This window comes from Leiobunum rupestre, chromosome 4 (assembly GCF_980474605.1).
Source record: "Leiobunum rupestre chromosome 4, qqLeiRupe1.1.hap1, whole genome shotgun sequence".
In the NCBI taxonomy this organism is placed as follows: Eukaryota; Metazoa; Arthropoda; class Arachnida; order Opiliones; family Sclerosomatidae; genus Leiobunum; species Leiobunum rupestre.
Genome location: NC_143387.1, coordinates 71919510 through 71939017, shown reverse-complemented (window position 1 = coordinate 71939017; position 19508 = coordinate 71919510). Strand labels below are relative to the sequence as shown.

Below are 19508 nucleotides of genomic sequence, written 5' to 3'. Positions count from 1 at the left end.
GGATTTATACGAATTTTGAACCCCCCGATAAACGTTAAATTTAATCCAAATTTGATTTCAAACCAAACATACGGGTCCAACCACTTTATCTTCCAAATTAGGTCAAAAATGAGCCGACGGAGAAAAAGTGACCCATCCCCATCAACGGCGGGCCAAGTAAGCCCCTCAAAAATACGAACGTCCGTCCCAAGCGGCATCAGCTAGGATATCCCCCAATCTATAATAGTGACGTCGTCGATGACGTCACAGCCGGATCTAAAGGACCGGAAGTAACGAAAGGAGGGGGGATTTGGCGGCGAGTATGGAGTCGTCTTTCCCGCAGTACACCTTGGAGCGGGCACCTTCTAGCACAGCGAGCACGGCCAAATTCGACAAAACAATGCGTTAAACCCTCTCGCCGCGTGCCCCACTGCGCAACGCCTCGCGTCTAGCAAATATTTCACGCGTTCACCGAGAAAATAAATTCCTTGTTTGATCGGATGATCGGATTAACAACACTGGCACGCGTGTGAATTTCTTCCGAACTGCGTGATTACGATGTGATTTAGCCCACTAAACTAGTAATCTACTTAAATTAAATCGATATAAATAGGATCACTAATTGTGATATCTTGGAATATCTGTTTGTGGCGACGGAATGATATTATGAATTACACGTTTTGACGTAAGTTCATTTTTAATTCCATAAATTTATGACGATTTGGTGATTTTAGTTAAAATGATTTTATAAAGTTGAAGTTTAATTAATTATTTCGAAACAAGTTTGCGGAAGAATCTTTAGTGAATTAGTTAACTTTCTTAATTGAAAAATAAAATATTTAAAACAACAATTTTAAAAACGAAAGTTTTAGGCAGTTTATAAAATCTGCTTTTATTGTTGGATAATTATTATTATTATTTTAATTCAAATTCTTTAATTAATCATTTCTAAACAAGTTTCTGGAAGAATTTTTAGTGAATTATTTTACTTTCTTAATTGAAAAATTTAATGTTTAAAACAACTAGGCCTATTTTAAAAACGTTTTTATAAGTTAATTTTAATTCAAATTCAATTTTTACGTAAAGTAGGAAGGTTTTGAAAATCTTTGAAATTAGCTAATTTATCGTGTACTTAGTTTGATTTAAAACTCGTATTTTTAATAGAAAAAGGGGATAGTTTTTACAAAACCAAAATTACCAAATATAATTTAGAACGAGGAAAATATTTGGATATCTTGTAAAATTTAACCGTGTTTAAATAACGTTGATTACCTTGATAACATTAGGCCTAAATTGCCGTTTTTTCACGGACACACGTGTTATTATCCGCAGTAGCAAACTTAAGCTATAGCGAATACTGAAAACAACGTTCGTTGACAAAATGAAAACGTTCGATTATAAATTTGAATACGGTTTGAAAGCGCCGCTAAACGGGGAAAGAATTTCGCGCGTAAATCTCCGGTACCCTTATAAGTTCGAGACCTATGCTAGCGTTTGTTTAACTTTATTTGTGGTGGTATAATGAGTTAATTGTTTCTGGTTGAATTATTTTCTCTTTAGGCCGGGTTTTGAAGATCGTGGTTCCCGTGTGCTGAGTCCGTCGGCGGCCGCAGATCCCAGGCGCGTCGGCCGGGCTTCGGCGCAGAAGCGTCCAGCTGGCGTTCCAGGCCTTTGCCTCGCTGCAGTGCTCCCCGGCGGTCGCGGCAGCCGGCCTCCACCATTTCCCGTCCAGTTGCGCCAGCAACGTCAACAACGCCAGCGTCCTACAGGCTATGCCACACAAAGGCAAGGTCCCTCCTCTATAAACTACCGCGAAGACTCTGCTATTTTATTGGTGACGCTAATTAGTTGTTCATACTCCAGTCACCAATTAATTTTGTCACCCTACGCTCTTTACACTTTTCCACAAAACAATGTAGTGTTGTTAATTTTCCGGAAAATAAAACGCGGAAAAATTTCCACAATTCGGAAAAATAGAAAATAAAAATATAAATTTTTAAGGGTTTTTAATGTTACCGTTTTATCGATATAAAATATCTAATATCAGTAAACATACTACAAAACATTAATAGTGTTATATTGTTTATTAGTTTAAACTATACACAGTTAGAAAAAAGGGTTTCCATGGGTTTTATTAGGGTTTGCTTTGGGTTTAAAAAAGGTTTAGGAAAAAATTATAAACCCTTAAGATTTGCTTTGGCAACTTGCATGGTTTGAAAAGGATTCCCATTTAAGAACCTATAGAAAAAAATAATAATTTATCACTTTTTAAAACCATTTTCAAACCCTGCACGTTTTAAACTATCTCACGCCATCTACGCCGAAATGTGATATCAAGCCGTATAATAATTTCATAAAACGTAAAGGAAGACGGACTTTCCCCAAAATGGTTTCTCTAAACATCGTTGCAGCCATCCATCTTTCGGTGGTTCTGTGGTAAAACACCTGCCTGTCGTGCTAGAGGGCTTGGGTTCGAAACGCGCCCGTTACAAGCGCCGAAATTTGTTATAAAGTCGTAAATTAAATTAATTAATTATAATTTAATCTATAAATACAAACCCTAGGAAGTGTTTAAAGGGTTTGAAAAGAGTTTAAATATAAACCGTGTTGTGTCGATTGTCTGTATTTACGGGGTTTTGTTGCAAACCCTAGGAAGTTTTTAAAGGGTTTTCAAATGGTTCAATTTATAATCATAAAAGTGCTCATTTTTAAGCCTTGTGGGTTTTGGAAGGTTTGAATTTGTGGAATTTTTTTTAAGAACCTTGGGGGTTTATAATCAAACCCTTTTTTCTAACTGTGTAGTCTAGAGGTTTAGTTTTACTTTCAGATTCGAAAAAATGAAAATTACGCTTTATTTAAATTTGCAAACAATGTATTAGACTAATCATGGAATGAATTCTTTTTATTTTTTCGGAAAAATACGGAACATTTTCCAGAAAAAGGCCTCGGTCATTTTCCGACTTACAACACTAAAACAATGCGTTTATGCAGGGTGTTTCAATCAAAAGGTTATGCAAAAATTTGAAGGAGTTGTAGGGGGTGAGTTGGGAAGTATGCCTGTTTTCCTCCTTTTCCTACGATGAGTTAAAAGAGCGCCAGAGAGCTTCAAAGTGTGGCTAACTAGCCCCTGGAAGTAGGCGGCAACAAGCGCAAAACCAAGCTGCAGGGACTTTAAATACTGCTTAAGTTTACTTTTTTACGCTGGTTACCTCGATTTGTATACAAAGTCCTTTTTTACCTGTCACATGAACCCAAACCTTAATGTTCGCGTTTCCCTGCTGCTTGGTTAGGCGCTTGTCGCAGCCTACTTCCAGGGGCTAGTAGGCCACACTTTGAAGCTCTCTGGCTCTCTTTTAACTCATCGTAGGAAAATGCGAAAAAACAGGCAACTCACCCCTACAACTCCTTCAAATTTTTGCATAACCTTTTGAAACACCCTGTATTCAATTTTTGTGGGTCGCGATAGCTCGACAATTGTTCATACTGGGGTCGAACGATTTGGTTCAAAGTTCCCGCGTCAGTGACGTCACGGAATAGCTTAATTTCATTGATTGAATTTCCAAATAGTTATATCTCAAACAAATTGTACACCCAAAAATCAGTCACCTATCCGTAAAAAGTTGAGTGTTGTTTAACAAAAAGTGTTCCAACGTTAATTCCATTCACACTGTTTAATTGGTTTGAGTCTATTTGATCGATTCCAAAATGATCGAACGGGTATCATTTGATCGAATTGCATTTGATCGAATGGCATTTGATCGAAAGCTACTGTAGGGTAAAACTACTAGTTTTTGGGAGTAAATCGAAAAGGCAACGGTGCATACGCGCCTACGGCGCGCGTACATCAACCTAACCTAACCTAACCTAACCTAACCTAACCTAACCTGACCTGACCCTATTTATATATATCAAAAACAACGGGCCGTTATCGTCGATGTCATAAAAAATTCCATCATAAAAATCTCTTCATCTTTGTGGCTTAATACAGTTAAAGCAATGAATTATTCCATAATTATTCCTTCTGCACTTCATATTGACATTCGGTAAAATAAAAACATACCAACTGGTACTATAAATACTTTTGAATTCGTTCAAATAGTATTCGATCATTTGAAGGTTCGATCTTATGAAACAAATGACATATGGGATTCGATCAAATGGAATTTCGATCAATCGCAACGTATAATGATCGACTGTCGATCACATATTTTTCGATCAAATGGACCAACACCGTTTAATTAACTGCCAATTAATTGGTCAGTGATGCCAGATCGAGAAAATAAATTTCCCTTTCAGACCGTTAAAACTTTTTTGTACATATTTTTTATTTTAATATGTTCCTTAGTAACCCACGATTAATATTTATTTAAAAATATTTTAATTTATTACTATTAAATTATAGCAAGAATGTATTTATTTATATTTAGGAAGAATGATTATGTTGCGACAATCGCCGGGCACGTTGAACGCCTTTCCCCGTCTCGCGCGTGGGGAAAGACAAAACGTCACTGGCGTTTGATTACCATCGCGTTAGGTGACGTAAATTTTAAGCAGCCAATGAAATACCGGGACTATTCGTTTTATTTTAAGCGGAGGAGCGTACTGGGGGGACCAACGGGTGGATTGAGAGAAAGGCTAAAAACCGTCTCGACATTGACATTCTCCCTAGGTATAAATAAATACATTCTTGATTATAGTGTAAATTAAGGAAAGGGATGTCTATGAAATTTGAATATATTTCCTATAGCAAAATATTACAATTTCGAGGTAGACAATAAAAACAAAAAGTTGAGAAGGTTTAACATCTGACGCCACAAAAATACTACACTTTGATCTTAGTCAAACAACGATGTAGCTTATTATTAAACTTAAAATATTTTACAGATTCCTATCCAAACATTAACATTTAATTTTAGTTTTTTCAAAAAGTATGTTACAGAATTAACTCAAAAACTATAATAATTTTGAAGAAATATTATCGTTATTTATCGCGTAACACTAACACAATTGTACTATACTCGAAATGAATGTTACCTGAGTATCTTCCCATTGCGCCGAATCCCATTCGACCGAATTCCCATTAGACCGAATTCCGCCAATGTTTTTGATGAAATTAGCCCAAAGGCGGGTTTTGTATTTTTCTAATCGACCGACGCAATATTCACAATTGAGTGACCGCAAAAAAATAGTTTTTCTTTCTACTCCTTTTGATTTTTTATGGAAGCGTTTTAATATATTATTAGGTGAGGTTAGGTTAGGTAACACTGCATGCTGTTCTGACAGATGCTGAAACGGATAAAACCGAACCCTAAACCCGGAAAAGTGCGGGTTTTTCGGTCGAATGGGACAATCCCATTAGACCGAATCCTAAATTCGCCAAAGTGCGGCTTTTTCGGTCGAATGGGATTTTGTTCGGTCGAATGGGATTCCGCGCAATGGAACAGATTCAACTGAAGTGGTCGCTATTTAATATTATTAAACATCATAGTAATTAAATATCTGCTTAATAGATGGCCTTAGTCCTCTTCCGTTTTTCAAAACCGCAATTTTCAAATAAGAGCAAACATTATCTCACAACTTACGGACTTGGCACTCAAGCTCGCGTGAAAAAACCATCGTGTTAATTTACGTTGAAAAATTAGCAGTTTTCAGTCCAATCTTTAAAAATCTTTTAAAACAGGCTGTCATGATATTTTTAACGTATACAAGCGGATGTTATTATTTACTTTAAATTCAATTTTTAAGTGGGAATATATTTTTTTACAAGTCCTTTCAAGCCGTTACTTCGTATTAGTGTCAGACCATGAATTTCACCTAGCTCGGTAGCTTTGGGCTATGGCCGCCATTTTGAGGGCAGTTTTTTATCTATAGGAAAAAATATGGGTGACGTCGACATACGTCACGCCGATATTACTCTATAATATTAATCTCAGCTCACTTTATTTAGCGGACTATATTAGTGGAGTCCGAACAATCCCCGCCTTTGGTAGTGCTCGAAGGTAACGGTTATTTCGAGTATAGTATAGTTTACCGAACTTACACACTACATATTTTACACAAAAATGATAACGTGGGAAAAAATCCCGAAAAAAACGTGAAAATGTGAAATGAGCAAAATACGGTATATTATCCCCGTTTACCGGCGAAAAGGAATTGGGCGCTTCGTAACTCTTTCCGGTCAACACACGAACACAATATTTTCTTTCCCCTTTAAACCCGCCTCGCGTTGAGCCGAAAACGAGCGTCAAACACCCCCAAATTATTTTGGCAAAAGGGCCCCGTAAGCGGAGCCGGAAGAGACCCAGTTACGGGATTTGTAGTCTAGGATCCCCCACATACATAAATATATAAAAAATAATCTCGTCACGCGCATTAAATTAATCCTAAACGCCAGTATTTACTCCCAACGCGTCAGCGGCAGTTGATCAAATTTGGATTTAACCTTGCCGCGGATTTACATATGTTTTTCTTAAATATTCATTCGCCATACTGCGGGTGGAGGATTAAAAACGCGGTACATATATTTAATATTTCGCTAATCCCGGGAACATATGGACAAAGATGCGTCCCGTAATACCATACGTAATATAATCACCATAAGTGTACCTCTGTATAGAACCAAAATTTTACCAACCTTGTTTCACACCGAACATACCGGGGTAGGTACATTTGTTCGAATTTCAATCGTACGAACGGTGGAACAAATGTTCGAATTTCATTCGTCCGAACCGCCGAAATAAAAAAATGTTTCAATTGTTCAAATTGGACAACTTGTTTGTTTCATTCGTCCGAATCGGTAGCATCACTTGTGCGAATTCTGTCGCTAAATTAGTATTTCTAATTGCTGTTTTAGGTTAGGTTACGTTCACGTTAATGTTACTATTTTCTTATGTTAACGGAAAAACGATTCGAACAAATGAAATTCGCCAGTAAAGTTAACATAAATTGAACGACTAAATCACCAACAAAAGTTGTGATAAATTTTTCGGGAAAATGAAATACGTTTTCGGACATACGATCCTGTTTTCCGGCATTCGGACAAATGATCATTCGGACATTTGCACCACCGTTCGGACGAATGAAATTCGAACAAATGTACCCAAATCAACATACCCCATTAGTGGAACGTAAATTTTCAATTCTTATATTCCTGGCACTGTAGAAGCTTCAATAAAATATCAGTCAAAGTCCAATATATAGTTTATGTTATTGCGACTGGACATACAACCTGATTTGTCTATGGAGAGATTTGGTCTTCAAAGTTCTGGTAGCATGCTATACCGAAGGGATAAATTTCATATAGGTTTGTCACAGCCATTTTGTTGATATTCCGGGATATGGTTTTATTGAGGGAAAATCCGTTATGGCATACTTACGCGCGATTATGTTACGTATGGTAATACTAAGATTATATTTATTCGAAAGCCGGGAACTGTTATAATGCCGTTTAGCAATCACAAGATTGTTTCCAAATTTCAATTTAATTTCGAAAATTTTATTCCGTATTGTAAAAAATCTTTAAAAGTAAATTTAATATTGAAACAAATTTATGTATTTTATATTGCTAATATTTACATGGTTTAAAATATTTTTATTTTATTTTATATCAAACTTCATAATAATAATAATAATAATAATAATAAAATGCTTTTTATTGGAACACCTTTTAAGTTTTACACTTGTTTACAAAAGGTTTTATTTATATCCCATTTCTAATATTTACTTAATTAAATTTTTTTTATATTATATGGTAATTTTATTTGTTTAAATTTTTTTTATATTATATGGTAATTTTATTTGTTTAAATTTTTTTTTTTAAATTTAAGCGATATTGAAAAAGCCTTTAATAATAAATTTGATATTGAATGTAATTTATTTTATTTTTCTGATATTTAACATTGTTAAAAAATATTTCTTCTATTATAGTAATTTTATTTATTTCATTTGAAATTTAATTAAATTGAATGAAATTTATTTTCTATTTGTGATATTTTACATGATAATTTTTTCCTTTTATTATGGTAATTTTATTTATATCACAACGTGTAGAGATAATTGGATTTCCAATAGTGATTTAATTATAATTTTTGTTAATATTTGTTTTGTGTTTTCAGAACTTTTTTCGAGAATAAAATTTGTAATTTGGTATCTTTTTTCTGATTGTATTTTTAGAATCATCCTTATGCAGTGGCCTGACTTCTTTACAAAAACATTCACTGAGCGAGCCAGGTTAGCACATTTTCTGTACATTTTAACATTGCCAAATATTCCTTGTATACCAAAGAAGAACCCATCTACGTCACAGAGAACGTACGACGCGAGCTATTTGAGCTCAGCCGCGGCTGGAGTGATTAGACTCGGCTGGAGCAGTCCTACCTATGCTCCACCCACATCGCCTCATTCCAGCTCTGTTCAGCTCAATAGGTACCATTTCCTATACATATTCTGTTTATTCACTCTGTCATTCACGCCTCCAAATTGACCTCGGAGCCACCACGCGCCCATAACTAGAAACTCTGCCGAGGTAAACTGAAAATATGGCTTTCTAAAATGTTCATTTACTGTATTTAAAAATGGATTTATTTCTACTGTCAGGAGAATGACTATTTTGAGATTATTTTTAAGGTTGCTCACGTTCTAACGGTAAGCTCCGCCCCCTAAAACAAAACTAAATCAGCCGATATCTCATTGGTTCCCTAAAACGCACGCGACGTTTTCCTTCCCCCTTTCATGAGAGGAGGGCGGATTCGACCCGAATTAGAGGTATTAAAAGTTGCTAGATGACTTTGGTATTAGCCTAGCCAGGAATCCATACCTCTACTTGGAACGCTTATCGCGGCAGATTTTCGTCTCGATGTGGCTGACGGTTTTTGTTGACGTCACTATGTTAACATAACAAACAACAACGTGAGAGGGTAGCGCGCGCAAAGGGGATTTTTTCCTCTCGTAGACGGGGCCAAGCCGTCAGAGTGATCTTACCATACGCGATACGGCAGGATAAGCATTCCTAGTAGAGATATGGATTCCTGGCCTAGCTGATTATTATTATTATAGTCATTCTTTCTAAGTAGAATTAAATGCGTTCTTGCTGTTTTGTTAATTTTAATTTTTACTAGTCAATTAGCCTTTCCAGTTTACATTAAAGGGGAAGACTACAGTGGTCATTGTCTACTTTCGCGCTATTTCAAGCTGAACTCTTTTAATTTTGTATTTTAACTTATAAAATTAATATTTAAGTGTAGAACAGCCTCTTGTTTAGTGCCTAAAATAATTTTGACAAATTTAAATTTAAAAGTAATTAAGTTATTACGTTTTAATTCGGATCCCCGGAGCTAAACAAGTTGGGCAAGCGCCCAAACTACCCTTTAGTTAGGACCTTATATCTATTAATTAACTATTAATATTAGGATTATAAAAATTATTTTAAGCACTAGAGGAAGCCATGGTTCAGCCTAATAAGAAAAATATAATTCAATTATGTAATTGTTAAAACAGAAACGTTCAGCTTGAACGAAAAAGAGGCTTTTACTGTATTCTTCCCCCTTAACGCGAAAACTTCATAAACTAATGGATATTCGTCTGCTAAAGAAACTTTGCGTATTATAATAGAAAATCATCTGCTAAACAGACGAAAATCCAGTAGCTTATGAACTTTTCGTGTTGGCCACCACTTTGTACACTTAAAAGGTTAATTAATAGGTTCTACTGTTTCTATAATTTGGCGTTAAGTCAATACTGCTAATTTTAAATTTACGCGGGATAAAAATTTAAGCTTATTTGTTCTTTGTGACGTAGATGTGTTCTTACTAAGTGTCTATCTAATAAACGAGTTCAATATGGGCAACGCCATCCCTCGGTATTAAAGAGAACTATTTCGAAAGGAATTATGGGCTTGATGTTACGTTTGCAGGGAAATTCGGCTTTAATATTTTAAATGCCGGGTGGCCACAGCTCCTATATTTCCAATGTTTACGTCTTTCCTTTTACCTCCTATAATTTCATTAAATTTCCTATAATGCCCTATATTTTAACTCAAAAGTCTGAAGAAATTAAAATAGTTGATATTTTACCCTAAGAAGTCTTTAACACGTCCTAGTTTTTAAAGATGCTCATTTCCAACACTGTTCGCCGATAGTTTCGACTATTTCTATCGGTTATACACTTTATTTTGAAGTTTATACCCCCTTCAAACAAATTTTCTTTTTTCTCCTAATTTTCTATCTACATATTACTTTTTTCCCCCTGATTTTCTTCATATATTTTCCTATAATTCACTGATAAAATTTCCTATAATCCCTTTGAAGGATTTTAAAATATTCTGTGGTCACCCTGTAATTGGTGGGAAATAAAATATTCCAAGCCACGTAAAATCTTTCAGTTTAAAATATTTCAAACTATTAACGCCATCTATATTAACATTACCCCTCTACCTCCAATGGAGGTGGAATTAAAACGTCACCGTCGAATGACGTCAGTTTTAAGGAACCAATGAGATTTCATTTTCCCAAAAGTGGAAATTAATACCTTCCTCGATTTAGCTGTAAAAAATAAAAATTTAGGGGATAAAAAAACAGTAGTCATTTTAAAATTTCTGTAGCAAACTTTGTACACACAGTTTATATATAAATGAGAAGGGAACATTCACAATTTATGGTAGATAGGCTGATAATATTGACGGAATGGGAAAAGCAAAATCAACAAGCTTCAAATGAAAGTCAAACAAGATTCGGTCAATTTCATCGCGGCCATTGAAATCCTCCGCCGCAGTGCTGTGTCTTTCGGAAATGCCACGAACGATTTCTAAGAGGATCTGTCCCCCGTGAATAGATCGTCTATCTATGTCGTGCCGTTTGTGGATATACGTTAAATTGACAAGAAAAATAAGTGCTAAAAAATATCTGTATAGTAGAATATTAATTTGGTATTTGTACCAATATTTCCCCCGACTTTGACGGTGATACGTTTCTCTACAAATTACTCATAATTCTTACAAACATACCTGAACTAACTACAAAATATATCATAAGTTTTCGCTTGTTCCGGGATTTCGGAGTAGGGTAAGAAGTGTAAGGCTATGAGTAGGGTAAGAAGAGTAAGGCTATGAGTAGGGTAAGAAGAGTACGGCTATGAGTAGGGTAAGAGTAAGAAGAGTACGGCTATGAGTATTGTAAGAAGAGTACGGCTATGAGTAGGGTAAGAAGAGTAAGGCTTTGACGTAAGTTTACTCCAATTCTGTGGTGGCGAATAGTTTGAGTCGGAGTAAAAACGTTTTTCCAAAATGGCTGCCTGTGGCCTTTTTAGCAGATAAATTCTGGCTAGCAGACGACCAAATCCAATTTACTCCTTTTTACACTTCCTTTTCAGAAGGAGTAAAAAGAGTAGCCATTATACTCCGGAACAAGCGAATAGTTTATGGGCCGGAGTAATTATCATCCCCGGAACAGGCGAGTGAAACATTTTAGGGTAAAAAGAGTACACTGTTAGTCCGAGAACAGGCGAGTAAAACGTTTTACGGTAAAAAAAGTACACTTTTAGTCCGAGAACAGGCGAATAAAACGTTTTAGGGTAAAAAGAGTACACTTTTAGTCGGAGAACAGGCGAATAAAACGTTTTAGAGTAAAAAGAGTACACTTTTAGTCGGAGAACAGGCGAATAAAACGTTTTAGAGTAAAAAGAGTACACTTTTAGTCCGAGAACATTCGAAAAGAAACCATGCATCTATAATAAAAACCGCCTATGGACTACAATGCAGTTAAATTACGCGAAAAGGTAGAAAAGTCGGTGTTGGTCCATTTGATCGAAAAATATGTGATCGACAGTCGATCATTATACGTTGCAATTGATCTAAATTCCATTTGATCGAATCCCATATGTCATTTCTTTCATAAGATCGAACCTTCAAATGATCGAATACTATTTGATCGAATTCAAAAGTATTTATAGTACCAGTTGGTATGTTTTTATTTTACCGAATGTCAATATGAAGTGCAGAAGGAATAATGATGGAATAATTCATTGCTTTAACTGTATTAAGCCACAAAGATGAAGATATTTTTATGATGGAATTTTTTATGACATCGACGATAACGGCCCGTTGTTTTTGATATATATAAATAGGGTCAGGTTAGGTTAGGTTAGGTTGATGTAGGCGCGCCGTAGGCGCGTATGCACCGTTGCCTTTTCGATTTACTCCCAAAAACTAGTAGTTTTACCCTACAGTAGCTTTCGATCAAATTTCGTTCGATCAAATGCCATTCGATCAAATGCAATTCGATCAAATGGAAATTCGATCAAATGGAAATTCGATCAAATGGGACCCGTTCGATCATTTGAGAATCGATCAAATAGACTCAAACCGAAAAGTCCATAATAAAAAGGTGTCAAAAAAGGCTAATTTTTAAAAGCGTTTTAATTTTATTCTCGAATTGGTTCCAGTATTTCGTAAGTTTTATCATTACTTTAAATTTTTTAGGGTTTAGCTTTTTGGCCCACTTTTCCTTATGGAATTTTCAACCTTTTCGCGTCATTTAAGAAAATATTAAGGGTGTGCGAGTCCTGTTTTTTGAAATTCGAGTCGAGTCTCGAGTCTTAGAAACTTGGACTCGCGAGTCCTCGAGTCCAAATATTAAGGACTTGATCGAGTCCTCGAGTCCTAAAGAATTAGGTTTAAAGCTTTCGAGTCCAATACGAGTCCGGAATGTTTTTAACGAGTCCAATTCGAGTCCTAATTTTTATCGAGTTCAATTCGAGTCCTAAGTTATCGTGGCCAATTCGTCTGAAATTTATTTGCCGCTGTTTAAATAATCTTGCCCAATAATAATGGACTCGCCGAGTAATAATGGACTCGCCGAGTAATATTAGACTCGCCGGGTAATTTTCAAATTATCTATTTACTCGAGTCCGCTTCGAGTAATTATGTACCCTTTTCGTGGGAATCGAGTACCCGTGCGAGTAATCAAATTACGTATTCCGAGTCCGAGTCCGAGTACTCGGACTCGGACTCGATAACGAGTACTCGCAATTTTCGAGTACTCGCACACCACTAGAAAATATATCAACTTACTTAAATAGAGGTTTTCAATATTATTAGACGAGTTAAGCAACCCCTCGAAAACGTGAACGGGGAACTTGTAGGAGTGATAGATTGTACGGGAAAAAGCTATGCCTACACTCAGCTTAACCTCATTATTAATATTAGCATTTAGTTTTGAGGTTTGAAAAATAAAATAAAAATATGTTAATTTACATAAAGGTATTTAATATTAATATTACCATTTGGTTTTATTCAATCAAAAGAATGTGTACGAAAATTATTAGATTTCAATCAGTGGTGGCGTCATGGAGTTACGCTATGGACGTAATTAAAATTTTAAATTGGCCCCATTAAAAGTGTTTTGGGGCCCATTATAAGTGTTTTGGGGCCCATTATAAGGATTTTTGGGGCCAATTAAAAGTGTTTTGGGGCCAATTAAAAAGTGTTTTGGGGCCGATTAAAAAGTGTTTTGGGGCCGATTAAAAGGATTTTTGGGCCAAAAATCCTTTTAATCGGCCCCAAAACACTTTTAATTGGCCCCAAAAATCCTTATAATGGGCCCCAAAACACTTTTAATGGTAGCCACAAATCCTTATAATGAGCCCCAAAACACTTTTAATAGGCCCAAAAGTACACATTGCGTCCCCAAAATCCTTTTAATTGGCCCCAAAAACCCTTATAATGGGCCCCAAAACACTTTTAATGAGCCCCAAAACACTTTTAATGGGCCCAAAAATACACATTGGGGGCCCCAAAATCCTTTTAATGGGCCCTAATATAGAAATAGGGAACCCTTACTTATACTTAGCCCATAACCAAAAACGTCTTCCTCCGCCACTTATTTCAAAATTTGGAGCTATGACTCTATCATTAAAAACGGGCTTTTCTTCCAAACTTGTGTTTGTCTGCATTTACCCGGAGGAATGTTCAACTACATTTCTTTGCATAAACTTTATTACGTTTCAAAAGTGTTAGTGATTTGAAATAGTTACTGATAGCTATAATAGTGACGTAGAAAGAAACAAAACTTTAAGAAATGACTCTTATTGTAAAATTTTAATACACTTAAAGACCGACTACATAGTTATTCGGTTTACTCTGCCGACTACCGGTGAGAAACAGAATAAACCGAATAAATATGTAGTAGGCCTTAAGGGGAAAGAATACAGTAAAAGCTTCTTTTTCGTTGAAGCTGAACGTTTCTGTTTTAACAATTACATAATTGAATTATATTTTTCTTATTAGGCTGAACCTTCCTCTAGTGCTTAAAATAATTTTGATAATTCTAATATTAATAGTTAACGAGATATAAGGTTCTAACTAAAGGGTAGTTTGGGCGCTTGCCCAACTTGTTTAGCTCCGGGGGTTCGAATTAAAACGTAATAACTTAATTACTTTTAAATTTAAATTTGTCAAAATTAGTTTAGGCACTAAACAAGAGGCTGTTCTACACTTAAATATTCATTTTATAAGTTAAAATACAAAATTAAAAGAGTTCAGCTTGAAATAGCGCGAAAGTAGACAATGGCCACCGTATTCTTCCCCCTTAAAGAATAGAAAATTAAAGAAATAACAACAATAGATATATTATTTAATATATTAATTATTATTTATAATAGAGGAATATTTAAATATTAAAATTTTAATAGCTGCGTTCACATTATCGTTTAAAGCTATAGCTTCCCTCAATTTAATTTTGGTCAAAATGAATATCCAAAACGACTTAAATTGGGCTTTAAGCTTTAGATAGAGTAATGGTATCATAAATAAAAGGATATTGTAGATCAATATTGTCCTAATCGTCCAGTCATTAAAGGTAATTGCGAGGCTAACCTCAAATTGACCCCTCGCCGCGTAGATGCACCCCCAACCAATATAACCCAGGGATAGATTACAGAAACAGGGGCTTCACCGACCGACCAAAACGACCAAACGCTCGCGATGATATCGATGATAACTATATACGGCCGGGGGAGGTTTGAAAAGGGCCAGACCCCGGGTCCAAAGGGGGTCCAAAGGGGGGTCCTGCTGGGGGTCATTCTATTCAATATCATAATCTTTCATATTTCCGAACGCCCGGCCGATTTGGACGAGGCGCACAATGAGACCTTATTTCAATAGATATATTTATTTTTCGACCGGATTTGCTTTTGTGAATTTAAATCTGATGATATCAGGGGAAGGGAGATGTTAGCGGCTACGCTACTGTATGTGTTTGATAGCGGCATTCTCTGAAAATGCAATTGTGTGAATCATTCATTGAAATTATACACGATGAGTCTGTAGGTCAAATCAGTGACTCGCGCCCAAAAGTATGAGACCATCGACCATCAACCATGAGACGTTGAAATGGTTCGGTCCAGAATAATAAGTCGCTTGATGACTTAGTCCTAAGGTGGTGCCTTGGGTATTAGCCTAGCTGATTAAAAAAATAATATCATAAGTAACATAATAAGAATAAGTATTGTTCCGAACCTTTTTTCCACACTGACACTCTCTGTATTTAGCCTCTGTGTTGATAAATACACCATTATTGTAAAATAATTCTGGTAATCATTTCCGTGATATTTTTTTATCATTTTCATACTTGTGATTTTTATGATAATATTTATAATTTACAAATTTTACCAATAGGCGCTTAAATAAACCCCTCTCTGACTGTCTTGCCCCCTGTTGAAAAATGCTGTCAGATCTATGATAGAAAATTCTCAGCGTTGGCAGTATAAAGACAAACCATAGACAAACCAATTAAAGGTCCAGTCGCAGCAGCACAAACTCTATAATCGGCTAAGAATTATCTTTTATTTAAAGGACTATTCCGAAAGAAAGTTAAAAAAAGATTATTTTTTCACTGCTAGGTAAAAAGTATTAATACGTAACTAATAATAACGTAAGTCTATAATTATTTCCATAAAGTGTGACAGTTAGTCGAAATAATTATTAATAGCTATGCGTGACGTAGAATCGACGTCGTACCCAAAAAGAGAAGTGCTTATGACGAGAATAATATGTAACTTCAAAAACAAATTAATTAAAACCACCAAAAATTAACAGGCTGCAGATAAGGAACGAACACTTTAGTGAAATTTAACAGACTGTGGATATGTGAAACATAATTTCAATTGACATAAGATTAATATTTCTCGTACCGTAATGGCAATTCACTCAAAATAAAATGCGTGAGACTATTTTTATTGAGTAGAATATAGTGAAATAATAATATGTAGACGATTTATTTTGAACCGTGATGTGATATAGAATTGATCTCATATGCCGCGTTCACACTAGGCACGTTGGAAACGTTTTGAAACGCTTTCGAAAGATCAAATTGAACATTTTCTGTACAGTTGACACAGAAAATGTTCAATTTGATCTTTCGAAAGCGTTTCAAAACGTTTCCAACGTGTCTAGTGTGAACCCGTCTCTATTGAAACCTGTGTCTAACCCCGCTTAGGTACATATTTAACTCGTACACCTACGGGCCATATGGCTACTTCTTTCGTATAGATATATTTTATATACTTATGTTGTTATTTATACTTTATAGCGTACATTTCCCGCGTAAAGTAACCAAAGTTGACTATAGTCGGAAATAAGCCTTCTTTGGTTATAAGCTTAGTTACAAGTAGGCTTAGCAGCCAGTAATAGACGGTCTAACAGGAAGGGCGCGGAATTGCCGTTCCAAAAGGGGAAAATGTCCCCGGCGGCTATAACACGTGTAATGTCCGAGCGGTCAAGCGAGGCACCGTTCCCGTGTGACTATCGAATAATCGACCCCTTTCAACGGACGCCGCTGTTTATGACGGTCAGCACCCCATCGCTACCACGGGTCACCCCCGTTCACCCCGAATAAATAGAAAAGGGTGACTGGACGACGTCAATGGGTCAAAAGATACAATCGACCCCTCGTCGACCCCTCGCGCGCGCTGGACCGTGGATTCGAGAGAATTACAAATATTACGGCCGGATTAAGCTACGGACACTGGAGCTGTGTAGAGCTGCTAAAATTCACTATGGACGAAGGATTTGCTCGTGATAATTGAGTTGAACTAACACTAATCATGACCTAATAAAACAGAGTTTTTGAACCAAGCACCAGGTTGATGGACAAGTTTATCCGACAACCTTTTGCTTGATCATTTAATAAAGATATGTTCGGGTTAAATGTAATGGTGTAGGCCGTGGCGTAGCTAGGAAAATTCGGCCCCAATGCAAGATAAGAAAATGGGCCCCTGTGACAATTTTTGCGCGTTCCAATAAAGCCCCAGGAATGGAAGGTTTGATATTATTGGCCGCGTGTTTTGGTTGCGTTAGAAACTTCCGGCAGAGCAGATCAGAGTAACCGGAAACGGTTAACGCAACCCGATCTATCTTTAAAAACGAGAGGCGCAAAAGCTCCACTAGACGGAGTTACACCTTCCATTCCTGGGGCTTTATATTCTTTGGTTAGGCTATTTACGTCACTGGCTTCCAATATCGTGATAATAACATCACGGTAATACTCTCTATGAAAATATACATGTATACGGCGTCATTTCGACAGTCGACTAAGTAAAAGAGTATGGGCCCCATTACTGGGTACGTATTTACGCCACTTTGTGTAGGGCAGCGGTTCCCAAAAGGTGTTTTTTGGAAGGGTCACAGGGGTTCCGAGAATTCGCAGCGCGGCCATCTTTGTTTGTGTCAAGAGTCTTTTAAGATAAGTAAAAAAATTGAGTTGGGGTTCCACCAGAATTAGCTGGATGATTTAGGGTTCCGTAGCAAAAAAAATGGGAACCACTGGCGTAGGGAGCTGTTGGCTCGCGTGACACGAAGGGCTTGCAAACCAGCATCCCGCGCAGCGTAACCCGATCACCTAAAAATAAACGCGTTCAAAGTCGCTAGCTGATTAGACCCAATGGTGGTGCCAAGGGTATTAGCCTCGCTAATTCTTTTAATTATTATGTTTATTATTTTAGTGAGATCCTTACTAATTTCCCGATGACATTTTTAAGCGAACCATTGTGTACAGTGTAATAACGATACCTTATAACTACTGTAAATAAGCAATTTAAAATATCGCTATATTTTGGAATACCCTATCGTCATATTGCCTACCTTAACTATATACGAAAAATCGACCTAATGGCTGAACGTAAGCCGAAGTTTTCTCATTTTTAAAATCAAAAATTAGTCACAATTGCAATATAGAGTTAGTGTTACCAGGACGTAATAACAAATAATAAAAATAATAATCAGCTAGGCTAATACCCAGGGCACCACCTTAGGCCTAAGTCATCGAGCGACTTTTGGTGGCCAGGTTACAACGCGTACAACAGGTTAATCTTCGTACTGTCGAAACTATTGTCGAAGATCTGGCAGCCGTGTTCGGACGGGGGGATTAATGGATTAATTATTTCCTTACTAACATGTTAGCTTTGAATATCGACAATCTAAAGGTGTAAAGAAATTTAAAATCTTTCTTATCCATTAACAAAATACACTTTTATAAATCTTTTGAGTAGTGTATAGCGACTTATAAAGAACGACTAGAAGAAGTCAATTTGAAGCGGCACACGTCAATTGAATTTGGAAAAAGAGTAAAAAGGACCTGGTCACTATTTACCAAAGCCGGCTGGCTCGCGGGCCGCGTCGAATGAAGGCAGTTAGATCGTCGCGCCGAAATTGAAAAGAAAGGCAGAGTGACGGACGGACGGGAAAGGATTCCCAAACGGTTAATATAAAATCGTTTAAAAGTCGATTTTTCAGAAAAACACACCCGTCCTCCCGTGACGCCATTCTGTTCCGCAGCCAATCATTCCTGGTCATTGACTCGCGTCGTTGCCTTCCCCCCTTTCCCACCCCCTCCCCTCTCGCCGTTAACGGGCTCGGGCATGCCCAAACAAAAGTGTTTACTCAAGAAATTCGACAGATCCCAACTAGGCGAGGAAAAGATGGGGTGAAACGCATTTTCTCTATTTGAATTGGAATCTATGTACGAGCGAGCCGAGGCCCGCCTGTTAAGTCTCGGCCATGTCCTCGGGCGCTCCAACACGCGTACACAGATGAAACGGATCCCATGACGATCCCGAGTATTTTATCCCCTGTTTATTATGGGATATATACTATATACTATACTCTCTTCGGAGTAAGAGGCGTTTTGCGATGAGCGACACCTCGCGGGAATATGCGGAGTAATTTCCTCCAGCTATCTTTATACCGAAGAGAATATATAGAAATTCTACTACGGCAGCTATTCGCTCGTGGTTCTCTTTTTAGTACGGCGCGACATAGATGGCGCTGGAGTTATACTTTGATAAAGGGATGAATTTGGTTTTGGCGGACTCCGCTGTAAAAACTAGAGCGGTCCTTCGATGCGCGCAATTTAAATCCTAGATCGTGTAGAGCGCTGTCTGTTCTAGTAATATAGAGAACTCTATCTAGTAGGGCTGGTGGTTAAACTTCAAAACGTAATTAGAGAATGAAATTAAGACTTAGGGTGTAGAGTTTTCCAAAG

The 19508-nt window shown here is 36.8% G+C and overlaps 1 protein-coding gene across 1 annotated transcript in view; it reads left to right on the top strand.

Annotated features, from left to right (window-relative positions):
* Positions 1 to 1585: 1585 nt before the first annotated feature.
* Positions 1586 to 19508, top strand: part of LOC149948961 (paired box protein Pax-6-like) — a 64000-nt gene continuing 46077 nt past the window's right edge. Inside the window, exons 1-2 of the mRNA XM_090172859.1 lie at positions 1586 to 1764; positions 8152 to 8208. Of these exons, the coding sequence (XP_090028985.1) occupies positions 1752 to 1764; positions 8152 to 8208 (70 nt within the window). The 5' untranslated portion in view covers positions 1586 to 1751. The remainder of the gene's footprint in view (positions 1765 to 8151; positions 8209 to 19508) is intronic.